Consider the following 14,122-nt stretch of genomic DNA (forward strand, 5'->3'; position numbering starts at 1 on the left):
TTGTTTCACAACTTCTCTGACGGCACTTTGAACTGTCCGTGCGTGTAGGCCCATGTGCGTTGTTCGTATTTCACTTCATACACGTTGTAATTACTATCGCGTTGCTTCCCCTCTCTATGTGTTCCTTTTACTGCTGGCAGTGTTGGTAGCAGTTGCACTACAAACTTCAAGGCACAATCTTGAACAACTCCACACAACACGACTTAGCAACAACAGCAAAATCAGATAGGCACAACTCTACCAATAAGGTGGAGTAGGGGGAAAGCGGTATAAAAAAGGAATAGTTTTAAGCCGAAATCAGAGGGTGTCGCGGTTGCCTTGTCACGCGGTCCCACCTTCATTTGCATACACCCAGTAGAAACGGGTTCCACTAGTGCGGTCAAGAAAAAAAGGACCAAGCGGAGTGTGCGTCGGTAAGGGTCCGCTGATCGGCACACAAAACACGCACACCTTGCATATACGTAAAGAATAAGGAAGAAGAACATATTATAAGCTACTTCTTTCACGAATATTTATTGCTATTATTGAAGCGAAGCAGGGCATAAAAGAAGGGGGGATAAAAAGGTAGAGAGTACGGCGAAAATGGAACATCTGAAAAATTTTCCGCGTCTCGGGAGAACTCTACTAGTCATCACTGTTTTTCTCATAGCTTTCCCCCCGGGAGTCGCCAAATGTCAAAAGCAACGGTACCAGAAACCCCAGTTGGAAAAGGTGGGGGAAGGAAATCAAAAGACGCCGAAGGTGCGGAATCGGCTGTCTGGCACTCTGTCATCCGGAGATGTCCGCACCTTCAGTGGAATACGATCGGTACTTCACAAGGGTGGCGACGGTATCAAGTATAAGACCCAACGCCGTGATTACACAACAACCAGTAAGCCCACAGGGGCCCAGTTCCTCACGGCGCAGACAGCCCAACTTGAAGAAGGGACACAGCAGGATAAAGCGAATCAAACCGACATCAATATTCGGGTGTATGATATGAGAAAACAAAAGGAAATTAACAAATTTCGTCAGTCGACGGGTGTGTATTTGGTCAATGCAGTCCCAGGCAGCACAAAGTATCTGGAATTTGAAAGCAGCACACGTGACGAGATAAGTGTAGTCACACAGCTGCTGAGCAACCGCTACGACACGGACGTTCCCGCTGACAACTGCGTGGGTTACTTTGTGAACGTGGAAATACGCAACAGCAGCGAAGTGAATCTGACGGCACTTACCACGCCGAAAGACCCTCCGGCAGTAGGTGAAGAAGATAAAAACGGTAGCAGCACGAGTACTCATGGGGGGGAAGGTGAAAACTACGAACTGGAGGGAGGTTGGAAATTCCTGTGGAGTGTCATTGCCACAATGCTCGACACGAGCAGCTTTTGTGATTTGCTCCCGAAGGTTATGCTGCGTGTCGAGCCAGATCCGGAGCCACAATCATACGTAGTTCTATTCCAGTCGCATATCGGGATGGGTTTGGGCTCTCAGCGCAGGGGAAAAGACTGTCTGCTTAGGGTGTTTGTCACGCGAACTCCCAAAGAAAGGGAACGCCGTATGCAAAATACCTTCGCTCTGGGCGTTCCACTCCTCATCCTGTTGCTCATGGCACCAATGACCTTCATGCATGCCCACTTGCTGCCTGACTTCATGGCCGACATTGATGTGGTGTTCTGGTTGATATACCCGGCAGTGGCAATGAGGAATGGACTAGCATGCCTTTTCGTGTACCTTTATCGAGTGTCGCGGGAGGCGTACGTCGCGCGGCGGGAGGAGCGGCGTCAGCGTCAACTTGAGGAGCAGCACCGGCAGATCATGGAGCAAGAAGCCCTTGTATTGGCAGATGTGACGATGAACAATGTAGACAAAAACAATAAGGGTAGTAGCTCTAACGCCAAGCTGTCCCATCAGCCGCTTGCTCATATGAGCCAGACACCGCAGGGAACGGAGGAGGGATTTGATGGGGCAGAAGGCGGGGCACATGCGGAAAAGCATAAAAAACAAGAGGGATGGAATGCTAACGCTGACCAGAGGAACAGGGAGGGGCCAAGCGGGGCAGCAGTTGCTCAGGTAGAACATGCACCACTGCTCTCCTCCAGGACGGCATTGACGGCAGAAGATGTTGTAGTAATGGACGACATGGTTGACATGGATCTGGACGGCGATGATGAGGCCCACAGTGGCTTGAGGCGACCACTCATAACAGGTCAAAAGAAAGTGAAGAAAGCTACGGGTAGTGTTGAGGGAGAGTTTGCGGGTTCCACAGTGGGAGAGGGATCGGCACCGGCAACCAGGTCGGAAGAAGCGGACGGCCCCAACGATGCTGAACCAGCTGCGGTAGTTGGGCAAGGAAAAGCCGTCTCAACTCGGTCTGCAGTCAGTGGGGGTGCGCCGGCAAAAAGTGATTGTGAGGAGGAGGATGACGAGCGCATCTGCCGTATCTGCCGTGACGATGAAACCGACGAAAAACTTATATCCGCATGCGAGTGCATAGGCTCTGTGCGTTGGATTCACGTCTCCTGCCTCGACAGATGGCGTATTGAAAGCACCAAACGGAATCTTCACAATGTGAACTGCTGCGAGATCTGTAAAAAGCCTTTCCACGTCCCTATAAGCCGCCACGCACAGATCATGAGGAACTTAAAGAGTGTGAGTCGCGGTCTGCTGCTCGTGTTCAGCATCATATTTACATTTATCACGGCCACTATAGGCCAACGCGTGACGCTTGGTGAGATGACCTGCCGCACGCCGTGGCACACTGTCTCTTACAGCACCATGTTTGAGATCGACGGAGTTGTCCTCACCGTATTCATGCAGTTTACGCTGACGATGCTGGCGGTCTATGCGTTCGCACTAGTGAGCGCCCGCTTCCACGCGGACCCCGAAACACTGGAGCATCTTCTGACCTTTCAGACCTTCCCCCCCTTTTGGACGATGCGAAACACTGGTATGATAGTGTTGATTTTTGCAGGAGGGGTTCTGCAAGCCCTAGCACTTGGTCTCCTAACCAAACTCTTTATTTACCGCACGAGCAACATTGTGTGGTCATGGGAGGCGTCGCCCTGCATAGGAGCGGTACTGTTCCTGGGATACGTGGCGATGGGAACATTGGTTTCTGTCAAAGTCCATTCTTGGGCACAGCGCAGGCGCCTACGGCAGGCACGTCGGGTGCAGGTACGGAACGTAGAAGAACAGGGGGACCAGCAGCGGCAGTTGCCCTAGGAACAATTGCAAGAACCATGCTTGCAATAAATAGGCAAAAGGGTGTAAGGGGGCGAGGGACGAAAATGCGGGGTGGTAGCCGTGGAGGTGGCGATAACAACAACTTATCTAGTGTTAGTCACGGATGGAATGATGAGAAAAGTGAGGGAAAAGGAAGAAGAGCGTTGATGCAAAATCGCCACACCGGCAGGGCGGGCTCTTTTAGGGGAAGTTAGGGAGGTGGGAAGAATGGAAAAATGTAATGGAAAAAAAGTTAATGTGGTGGACTAAGCACGAAGTGCAGCGTTAGTATTTAGCTGCTGGAGAAGAACAGAGTGTTGTGCGGGCGTATTGGGGAGAACGACGTTGACGCAATTGTTCCCTTGCTCGCTGCTCTCAACATCGGTACCCTTTCCTACTTTCCCCTCCCTACCACACCCTTGTTTTCCTCCTGACGATTGGTAAAATGTATGGAGGAAAGCAAACTGGAGGGTTGCAGCAATGTGACTCACCAAGAATGGGGTGTTTGGTTACCCTTCTACGCACCTTTAACCCATAAATTTGCCAGCTTACAGGGCCGTCGTAACCATCTCCGAACACTGGTAACCCTCACCGTTGCTATTATTCAGTGTCAATTTTTCCCGTTGCTTGATTGTTGTGAAACGTTTTAGATGCTTGGTTTTTTATTGTGCACCGAACTCTTGTGTACCATATCATCTGCCCTTCCATCGGCATATCAGTTGATCCATTTTTTTTTTTTTTTCATTGTGGTAGGGTGATCTGCCGTCGTCCCGCTCTTCCTTTGTGGCCCGTTTTACACCTAAATCACTCGGCGCAAGCGCTGCGGTAGCCACGGTCTGTGTAGCTGTTGAGCGGGAACGACTGATATGCAGCAAGAAGCAGCTTACGTATATGAGTAGCTGGGTAGGTGGCTGAGTATTAGTATAGAAATGGAAACTTAATGTAAGAAGGGAAGAGTCATTTATGGTTACTGGTTCGATGAGGGGTAACCCAGCATATTTTTCTTTAGCCTCACTTGTTGCTCCCGCGACGTTTGCGAGGGATCTCCTCACCCCGTTTGACACTCCCATGCCCGTGCACGCATGCTCCACACTTATGATCATTACGTGTTACCATCACCTCGTACGTGTGTTTTTGTTTATTCGGATCACTTAACCGACTCTACAAGGGAAAGGCAATGTAGTGTGTAAAAGTGGATATGAGAGATATCCCTAGGGTTCGTCAGATGCACGTGTTGCTCAAGCGCAGCGGTGATGTAAGGATCGCCTTAAAGCCATATACTTCCACGTGCCATATTTCCTTCACGTGTGGTGTTCTCACCGGTAACACTTTCGCGCGGTGTCATATTTGAGCACATCCCGGAAATATGACATCATTTAACTGAGGAAAGGAAAAATATTCATGCTGACAATGGCTTTTAAGGCTTGTTATGCCCTCTGCGTTAGTGATGAAGGTGAGAGCAATTTAATGATATTCACTTTCGCAGATCCTCTGGCACTGAGATGAAGTTTACCGCTCTTTCCTTGATGTTATCGGTTTTAGGATGAAAAGAGGAGACGCATTTGTGCTCGCATAACAAAAAATATTAAAAAAAAACATGCCACGACTGACATATTAATAATATGTAAGCAACCGTGCAAACGAAGGACAAGATAGGTTTGACTCGCATTTATGCCCACTGGGAAGGGAACCTCCCAGGGATTGTTCCCACCATTGCGTGGGGAAGCGGAAGACACTGCAAATGTCTCCAAACCCCAATGCACACCAGCGAAAAAATATAAAAAAGGGAGAGTCTTGAGATCAAGTTGGGAGGGAACTCATCAGGAAGGCAAGCCACTGGATGGGAGAGGGATGCCCAAAAAAGAAACACTGCAAATACACATCAAAAACGCTTTTGCGCCGTCCACACCGTCCTCAATATTGTGAATTGCCGCCGCCGATCTGTCCTTCAATTCCTTTTCACATTTCTGTGTAACTGCTCGACGGGTTTTGTGGAGATGTGCGCCCATTTGACGGTCTCAACTAAGCATTGAGCCGCCCCTTGAGTACGCAATCTCCTTTACACCGTACGTAATGCTACAATTTCTTCTTATAAGTCCCTGTTGCTTACAGATGAAGCCACCTCTACCTTGTCTACTGAGCGCCGTGCGATAATTCTCTCTTCCTTCTGCTTCCCTTGTGTATTCCAGGTTCCTCAAGTTGTGTTATGGGCTTTAGGGCTGGCTCCATGTGTGCACGCGGTCAGCAGCGCATCGGCGCACCCCTGCTGTTGTCCTTTCTACTGCTGTCTGGTCCCTGGGAGGGAGTCGAAGGGAAAGGTAACATAACAGTCAAAGTGTATAGCTTTTTGCGCAACAAACACGTTGCGAAGCGCCGCTTGGAATCAGTCACCGCAGGTTTTAACGCCTCTATACAGTCCCGCAGCTCGACGCTACCGCAGAATGTGGTGCTTGAGATCGTCACCCCACCCGATGATGGAGTTCCACTCCAAAAGTTTTTGGAAGAAGGCTTGAAGAAGGGAAAGGGGGAACTGCCCATTGTGCTGGGACCTGTTGGAGACCGGAACACGCTATCAGTCACTTCATATCTCCACAAAGAAAAAATAGTTGCCTTTTCTCCCATCACTGGGTCCTTGCTTGTGCGTAAGTGGAGGCAGAACCTGTACTATCTTACGGCATCGCCTGCTGCAGAGGTGCTTGCACTAATTCGTTATGCTGTGAGTCAATTGAGGCTTCGGCGACTGGGTTTTATGTACCTGAAGGGCGTTTCTTTCGGCGATAAGGAGTATAAGATGACGGTTAAGGCAATGTCGATGATGGGTCGTAAATTGTGCGGTGTTTTTGAAATAGATGGCTCTACGAATGGAAAGCTTTCCAATGATGATTTTCTGGTTGTGTGGAACAGCTTTGCAAGAACACTACCACAAGGTGTGATTGTCTTCGGTTCGCCAATTGATGAAACTCAAAAGTTTGTAGCATGTGTCGCCTCAGACTACCGCACACGGCATGCGTACTTGCTACTCCCCTCAACGCTTCAATTCTTGGTCGCAGATACGTGGTCCCAAACACTGGATATCGCCGGTCGCGCGTACGTCCCTCGTCAGATAATATTAACGGGGGTGACTCCACTCCCAACGGACACGGAATACAAAGCCATCCGACGGTTCCAAGAGGACATGAAAACGTATATGGGTAAAGAATTCGGTAATAACACAGCACAAACTAAAAAAGGAAGCCGTCATGTAGATGACGACGTTGACGGTGAGATGATGGTGTTTGGGTGGATTGCTGGCGAGGTGCTGTCACGCGCACTGAGTAGCCGTGAGTGGCTTAGAAGTAGGGAAGCGTTCATCAAGTCATTGTTCAGCCAGCGTCGGTACGTTATCGATGACCTTGTGATTGGTGATTTTGGTGGTAAATGCATAGGAAGAGCAGGTGAAAGTGGGGCGGCGTGCAAATGCAACCAAGGTGGAAATGTTGTTTTCATGAAAGAGATGGTAGAGGACTACCGGCTGCAACCCGTGAATGGGGGGAAAATGCTACTGAATGCTGCCAAATGTCAGAGAAGAATATTACAACTGTATGCCCCATTGAATGGTATAATGTTTCGACTGGAAGACAATCCATTGGCGCAGCGGATTGCAGAGGAATATCGCGATGGCGCCTCCCTCGTTGTTGGAAAGGGCCAATTAGGTCAAGGTGATCGCTTCTTTTTGCATGAACTGAATTCGACATCGAGTGCGACAAAGCACAACATGTTAGAGGAGGTTAAAGAGCGTGTTGTGACGGCCGTGTTCGGTGTTGTGGATGATGCGCTACTGTCGATGACAGATATGACATTTATTGATCCCATTCCTCTCAGTCCCAGGTTGAAACACCCCGGAAGGAATGTGTTGCATTTGTCTCCAACAATTGAGCAGCAGATTTTTGTAATGGTGGAGCGTGTTGTGGTTCCGAATTCCTGGGGGAGTGTGCATGCAATTGTTCGCAGTAGTGATGCACGTGGAATAAAATCTGTTCTTCGAAAGACTTTTTGGGCACTTGGTGGGTCGCTGGGTGCTTTCGACGAAGTTACCGACAGTGAAAGTGTGAAGCGTTTGTTACCGAATAGCGGCTTCGTTCTCGTTATTGGTCTAACTGAAGCTGATATTACTGAAATCGCTGAGCATCTTGACAATCACAGGGGAGTGCGTGTATTTGTGTTATTCTTCGATGTGGTACTGCTGTACAGTGAGTTTGTGAAGGTATTCAAAAAGCATCCGCAACCTGCCGAGCGGTTACTATTCGCAACAAGCCTACCACACTGGGCAGACAACAATACGACATCCGAGACGGTTCAGGGATTTCAAGAGGACGTGGGTAATGAGAGTAAATGGACTCCACTGGCGCTGCTTGGGTACGTCACTGCCCGCGCTGTGAGCGCTGTGCTGCCACGCGCGGGGTATTTGTCCCCAGAAATCCTTGCCGATGCCATATACACGCAGTCGGTCATAGTTGTAGATGGCATCCGCTTCCGAACGTTCAGTGCTACAGAGTGTCAAGCAGATAGTGGGTTTGCAGCTAAAGGGTGTGCTATGAATTACGGTGCGACACATATTTCCGTGTGGTCCATGGCTCGTGTGTTGAACCCTTCCGTACCTCCTGTCACCAAGGCAGCAACGCCATCGATGCAGTACACCCACCCCAACAATGGGCTTTCGGCCAGGAAGCTTGCCGGCATCATTGTCGGGTCTCTCTTTTTGGTGCTGCTCACGGTGCTGCTTGTAGTGTTGCTTTCCTTTTTTCGCCGCCACGCGCGCGATAACGAGAACGCACCGAAAGAATTGACAGACCCCGTAACGCTAATATTCACTGACATCGATAGCAGCACTGCGCAGTGGGCGGCACACCCTGAGCTTATGCCTGATGCCGTTGCAACACATCACCGCATAATTCGCACATTGATTTCCAAGTATGAATGCTATGAAGTGAAGACTGTTGGAGATTCTTTTATGATTGCATGCAAGAGCCCTTTCGCTGCTGCGCAATTAGCGTGTGACCTGCAACGATGCTTTTTAGAACATGATTGGAAGACTGATGTGTTTGATACGTCTTATCGTGAGTTTGAGCGGCAGCGTGCGGAAGGCGATGGGGATTATGTTCCACCCACTGGCCATCTTGACCCTGATGTTTACAGTCGGTTGTGGAATGGACTGCGAGTGCGTGTTGGAATTCACACCGGGTTGTGTGATATTCGGCATGATGAGGTAACGAAAGGATACGACTACTACGGTCGTACATCGAATATGGCAGCACGGACTGGGAGTGTTGCTAACGGTGGGCAGGTGCTGCTGACACGTTCGACATACCTTGCGGTGACCGGTGGGGAGCGTGAGCAATTAAATGTGACTGCATTGGGTGATGTGCCATTGCGTGGTGTACCCAAACCTGTGGAGATGTACCAATTGAATGCGGTGCCCGAAAGGACATTTGCTGCGCTTCTCCTCGACTGTCAGATTATCGATGGCACTGACGAAGAGATGAGCACGTCCGCCAGCGATGTGGGTTCCGTTGCCGTTGAATTGCCTGAATCGGCTCAACACGTTGCCACTTCGTTAGAGACACTTCTCGGAACCTTCACACCCGCTCAGAGGCAGGCGCTGCTCATGTCTGTCTGCGAGCGCTGGCGCGTCACGTCGCCCCGGAAGGTCCACGAAGGCTGGGACAACTCCGTGTGTCATGATGTTATATGCCATATTGCAGCAAGGGTGGGTCACGTGGTTAACTTTGGGGCGAGGAACGCCACCGCCACCGCTAGCTCCACTACACGGCAGTCTTCTCTTTGTTCGTATCGCTCGCTTGGTCTCTGCGGGTATGGTTCACATGGGCAGCCAAGCTCTACAAACCAAGACAACACCAGAAGGGATGTGCCCCAACCTGCGGGGTCACCTCATGGAAGCCCCGAACCTTCGACAAGCTCCAGCAACAGCATCCACGTTTTACCCTTCAACCAATCCAAGGGCCCATTTTAATACGCAACTTGTCACTCCAAATGAGGCCTGGAGATTGTGCTTAACCTTGTATCACCTGTTTATCTATACCATCGTCATAAATTAACCTATTTTTTTTTTGCTTTCAACACTCTTTTTCGTGTACACGGTTGGTCAAGTGATGTTTGTTAAACCCTCTCTTTTTGTGTGGTTATTTCTGTTTTACAGTCGTTTTCCTTTTTTAAAATGACGAACGTCTCCCATTGCACAGGTACACGTGTGAATATATACATGCATGTGTGTGTCGGCGTGTTGTTGTCCGTTTCTCCCCACCATCACCCTCGTCCCCGTGCGCCTGCTGTTGGAGTTTTTTCTCCATTCGGGTGTTGGCATATTTGAAATGGGGAGCTGGCACGATTTATTTGTTTCTTACTTTATATATTTCCTACATTGTCGTGCTTGTTCGTGTTGGACTTATCCTATCGTAACTCTGTTTGCACCACGCTTACAAGGCATTTTTTCTTATACTTCGGCAGGGATAAGGTGGTAGCCAGTCTATAAAGAGACTGCAGCTATCCTTTCTTGTAACAAAAAGAATTTATACCACCATTGGGAAACGTAACCTACTCCCAAGTGTTTCCAGTAAGTTAGATCTGTCCCTCCCATTTGTTTAAATACGAATGTAGCGTTTGTTCTTGGTATATTTTTTTTTTGCTTGCATCAGTCCTGGATGCACGTTGTCGAACAGGTTGTAGTATATAATATATGTACAAAAAGTACAACCCCCCCCCCTTCCTCGGCTCGCACTGCGCTTTGGCACTATTTTTTCCTTTTTTTAGTTGTCGTTGTTATTGTTCTGTTTTGAATAACCCCTCCCTCGTGAAACCGTTTGTACATATGCTTCCCAATAAAAGTAGATGTGGCAGCGCCTTTGTCACAAGATGAATCACATCTCATTACGTCATGGATTGCGTTGAACTTCGTTAAGATAATAGTAACCTTTCGGTGGACCTTCCGCTGCAAAAGCATATCCTTTTCCCTTCTGCCCCTTCTTATGTTCTCAGGTAGCCAAAAAAAGTGAGACAGGGAGTGAATACATGTGCTTCCGCTATGTGCATGCGGGCCCATGCATGCAAACAGGTTTGTACACCTTGTGGGATCTGGTAACGAGAATAACCGGAAGGTGCAGGAGGGGCACATCATGCGAATGGAGGTGTTGTTCTTTAGGGTTGACCACACTATTTTCAGTCCTTTTCTTGCTTGCACGGTTAGCTGTTCGAGAAGATTTTCGCGCCAAATGCTGCGGGTGAACAGTGATAACAGGTTTCTACAATGCGGTGACGGATATTGACGGAACTTTTCACACCAAAGACCCCTGTCAATGCCCAACTCCACCTGCGGACGGTTACGGCACCTAGACAGTTGGAAAGAAAATGAAGGCTCGCCCAGCTGCACTGCTACCCATCATCGTAGGGGCGACAATTTGTATTCAGGTAGAACGGCAGTGAGCCACGGAGGCACAACAAGGGTTTAGAAAAGAACTTTGATTTCGCGTGCGATGTTTGCCGGTTCCAATGTAATTGATCAGTGTTTAGGGTCATGTCCACCCCCATTCGCTAGTTGTGGACGGTAAAAAGATACATGTCGCTTAACTGGCAACCTCTCTTTTATGAGCAACATGCATCGCAAAAGCCGCGCACAACCGAGCGCACTGTTCACCGACGTGCGAGGTACTCACTGTACCCATCGTTTACACTCTCACGAGCTACCCGTAAAAAACAAAACGTTTCACCGGAGTGTGATGCTGCCCAACGGCCATTTAGACACCGTAACCTGTCAGTGCCCCCCCCCCCCCCGCGGTACAAGCAATTAGGTTGTAGAACGGTCACCGGAGAGCACACGGAGTGGGATGTACACATATGCGCCTATCAGTTCAAGCATGAATCGTTGGAGAGGTGGTACCACCGCAGAAACGAAAATGACCAACACAAGTAAACACCACTGAGCATACATTGGGATGAGTGTCATCATCTCTCGGTCGGCAGAAAGCAGTCCATTGGGTGCGGGGGAGAGGAGTACAAGCAAGGGGAAAAAAACAAGAAGAATAATCTGCAACCCGGAAATGTTGAATACAACACGCTCATCGGATGAAATAAGGGTTGAACCCCTTATACTTCAAATATACATTCCACAGTCAACACCGAAGAGCAGGGCCTCCAAGGTATTCTAAACAGTACATGCACTCCAATTATTATGTTCCGTCGAGGCATTTAACAATTCGCTTAGTACCACGAAAAAGTACACGGTGCCAACCGAGAAGTTTAAGCCAAAACACGCGCAAACAACAGTGTTGGTGCGCAATTTTCCCCTTAACATTATTACTTTCCCCCTTACCTCATATTTTCTATATCTATCAAGTGTGTAACCACAAAGACACTTAACCACCAGAAGAAAATGACCAGCATCAATGCCCAACCACCCAACTCAGCCACTTATCCTCAGGATGATCATGGCAGCGCAGAAGTTGTGAACCTAAATGCTGAGGTGGAACGCCCACAACCAGAGGAACGGAAAGATGGTGGTGGTTGCTTTGCCAAGGTGAGTCTATTTATGGCAACTATCATCCCACCGGGAGGTATCGCCGCAAGCGCCTTCAACATTGCATCTTCAACCATTGGTGCCGGCATTGTAGGCTTGCCTTCTGCCGCCAACAGCAGTGGGCTTGTGATGGCGATGATTTATCTTATTATCATTACGGCAATGTCTGTGTTTACAATGCACAATCTCGCAGTGGCTGCTGATAAATCAAGTGCTCGCACGTTCGAGGAAATAACAGGCAAGTTGCTTGGGCGTGGAGCTTCATATTGTCTCGCTGGAGTTCGTGCTTTCCATGGCTTCAGTGGATGTGTGGCATATGTGATTTCTGTGGGTGATATCCTGAGTGCTACCTTAAAGGGTACCAATGCTCCGGATTTCCTGAAGCAGAAGTCAGGCAACCACCTGCTGACATCCCTCATGTGGTTATGCTTCATGCTTCCACTTGTAATACCTCGGCACATTGACTCCCTACGTCACGTTTCAACCATTGCCGTCAGTTTCATTATCTACCTCGTCATCGTTATTGTAGTGCACTCATGCATGAATGGGTTACCGGAAAATATCAAGAACGTCAGTGTGGGAAAGGATGACAATGCTGAGATTATATTGTTTAACAGTGGGAACAGAGCCATCGAAGGTCTTGGGGTGATAATGTTCGCTTATGTGTGCCAAGTCGTCGCAGTGGAGATATACATGGACATGACAGACCGTTCTCCGCGAAGATTTGTCCTTGCATCTGCAATTGCATTGGGTATCTGCTTCACATTGTACGTAATGACATCCTTCTTTGGTTACATGGACTTTGGTCGTGCTGTTACTGGCTCTGTGCTTCTGATGTATGACCCAGTGAATGAACCTGCAATTATGGTCGGTTTCGTTGGTGTGCTCGTCAAGCTATGTGCGTCATATGCATTGCTTGGAATGGCTTGTCGCAACGGCTTGTACAGCATCGTGGGATGGGATGCCGACAAGGTTGCCTTCTGGAAGCATTGCATTGCCGTTGTTACTCTCTCTGTCGTCATGTTGTTGTGTGGCCTATTCATCCCGAATATCAACACAGTTCTCGGGTTCGCTGGTTCCATCTCTGGTGGATCGCTGGGTTTCCTATTTCCCGCCTTATTGGTGATGTATTCCGGTGGCTTTACGTGGCAGAAGGTGGGTCCGTTTTATTATCTTACTACATACGCTGTATTACTTACAGGTGTTATTGCCATTGTATTTGGTACGGGAGCGACCATCTGGGGAACTGCGACTGGTTAATTGGTTTATGTGTAGCATATCGGAATGTATCGTTTTAACGGGTTTATCGAGGCATGAACAGTACTATAAGTGCTGTAAAATAATATTATCATCACTATTATAGCAATGACACTGAGCGTAAACGTTACTAATAACACGGAAGTGAATGACTAAGCGACTTCTCTTTCCGCTTCACTACTCAAAAATATAACAACACATATTTTGTTTTTCTGCTGTTTCTGACAGTATAGTCCCCAACCCCAACTGAATCGCTTCAACCCAGGTCGGTTGATGTTTTTTCCCTAGTCGGCAATGCGCTCCAACATATCTTCATTTAGTCTATGCGTGGCATCTGTAGAGTGGCTGAAACGCCTCATTGAACATCGAAATATAATAATTCTTTCGTAACTTCAATTATCTGCAAAGTGCCACAATAACTACACAGCAATAAGGGCGTCTCGATCCATCATAAAAATGGGTATTATATGCCAATACCCTCAATGGCAACAATCAAAGAAAATAACATATCGATGACGAACCGATTCCTCCCCGTCTGCATTGTGCCGGTGCCTCCTTCAACTCTACTTTATATAATCTTCTTCCCCTATCCTTTACCCCTTGTTTCTGGTCTCCAAAAGTATGCGAAAGTACACAAATAAAATAGACTGGTGTCGCAGCCATCCTGGCACAACTATTATCCTTGAGTGCACAGGCTGAGAGATAATTTTGACAAATGACTTTAGGTTTCACATGTGTAAGCAGTGGCAGTATCAGATTTGCTAACACAGTGGAGCATGAGCATGCAAGTGATTCCAATAATGTAGATCACGCGGAAAGGCTAATTGCTCTGTTATTAACTGCATTTGGTAATTGTACTAGCACCATTATGTGCTCGGAGTGAGCGTTCCATAGTACTATGGCTGTGGCAAGTTTCAGAGTGTGGGATGAGTTAACAACGATGCCAAGAACGCTGGCCGCTATTCCCTAAGATGCGTCTGCACTGCCACCGTGGCAAGTAACGTCTCTAGGCAGTTAACCCTTATGTGTATGTGTAACACTCCGATGCTACTTCTCCACTCGCTAAGCCGTTTTGTTCCCCTCAACATTATTACT

General features: G+C 48.3%; 5 protein-coding genes across 5 annotated transcripts; 3 read left to right on the forward strand and 2 right to left on the reverse strand.

Annotated features, from left to right (window-relative positions):
- Positions 1-582: 582 nt before the first annotated feature.
- TbgDal_VIII7850 (hypothetical protein, conserved) lies at positions 583-3,204 on the forward strand (the record flags this gene model as incomplete). Its single annotated transcript, XM_011777816.1, has 1 exon — positions 583-3,204. The coding sequence occupies one exon, from the start codon at positions 583-585 to the stop codon at positions 3,202-3,204; it is 2,622 nt and encodes an 873-aa protein (XP_011776118.1).
- Positions 3,205-3,896: 692 nt separating this feature from the next.
- TbgDal_VIII7860 (hypothetical protein, unlikely) lies at positions 3,897-4,307 on the reverse strand (the record flags this gene model as incomplete). Its single annotated transcript, XM_011777817.1, has 1 exon — positions 3,897-4,307. The coding sequence occupies one exon, from the start codon at positions 4,305-4,307 to the stop codon at positions 3,897-3,899; it is 411 nt and encodes a 136-aa protein (XP_011776119.1).
- A 1,103-nt stretch (positions 4,308-5,410) lies between these two features.
- Positions 5,411-9,214, forward strand: TbgDal_VIII7870 (receptor-type adenylate cyclase GRESAG 4,putative; the record flags this gene model as incomplete). The annotated part of the gene is made up of 1 exon (XM_011777818.1): positions 5,411-9,214. The coding sequence occupies one exon, from the start codon at positions 5,411-5,413 to the stop codon at positions 9,212-9,214; it is 3,804 nt and encodes a 1,267-aa protein (XP_011776120.1).
- Positions 9,215-9,991: 777 nt separating this feature from the next.
- Positions 9,992-10,375, reverse strand: TbgDal_VIII7880 (hypothetical protein, unlikely; the record flags this gene model as incomplete). The annotated part of the gene is made up of 1 exon (XM_011777819.1): positions 9,992-10,375. One exon carries the CDS (start codon positions 10,373-10,375, stop codon positions 9,992-9,994), a length of 384 nt encoding a protein of 127 aa, XP_011776121.1.
- Positions 10,376-11,626: 1,251 nt separating this feature from the next.
- Positions 11,627-13,030, forward strand: TbgDal_VIII7890 (amino acid transporter, putative; the record flags this gene model as incomplete). The annotated part of the gene is made up of 1 exon (XM_011777820.1): positions 11,627-13,030. The coding sequence occupies one exon, from the start codon at positions 11,627-11,629 to the stop codon at positions 13,028-13,030; it is 1,404 nt and encodes a 467-aa protein (XP_011776122.1).
- Positions 13,031-14,122: the final 1,092 nt, after the last annotated feature.

This window comes from Trypanosoma brucei, chromosome 8 (assembly GCF_000210295.1).
Source record: "Trypanosoma brucei gambiense DAL972 chromosome 8, complete sequence".
NCBI lineage: Eukaryota > Euglenozoa > Kinetoplastea > Trypanosomatida > Trypanosomatidae > Trypanosoma > Trypanosoma brucei.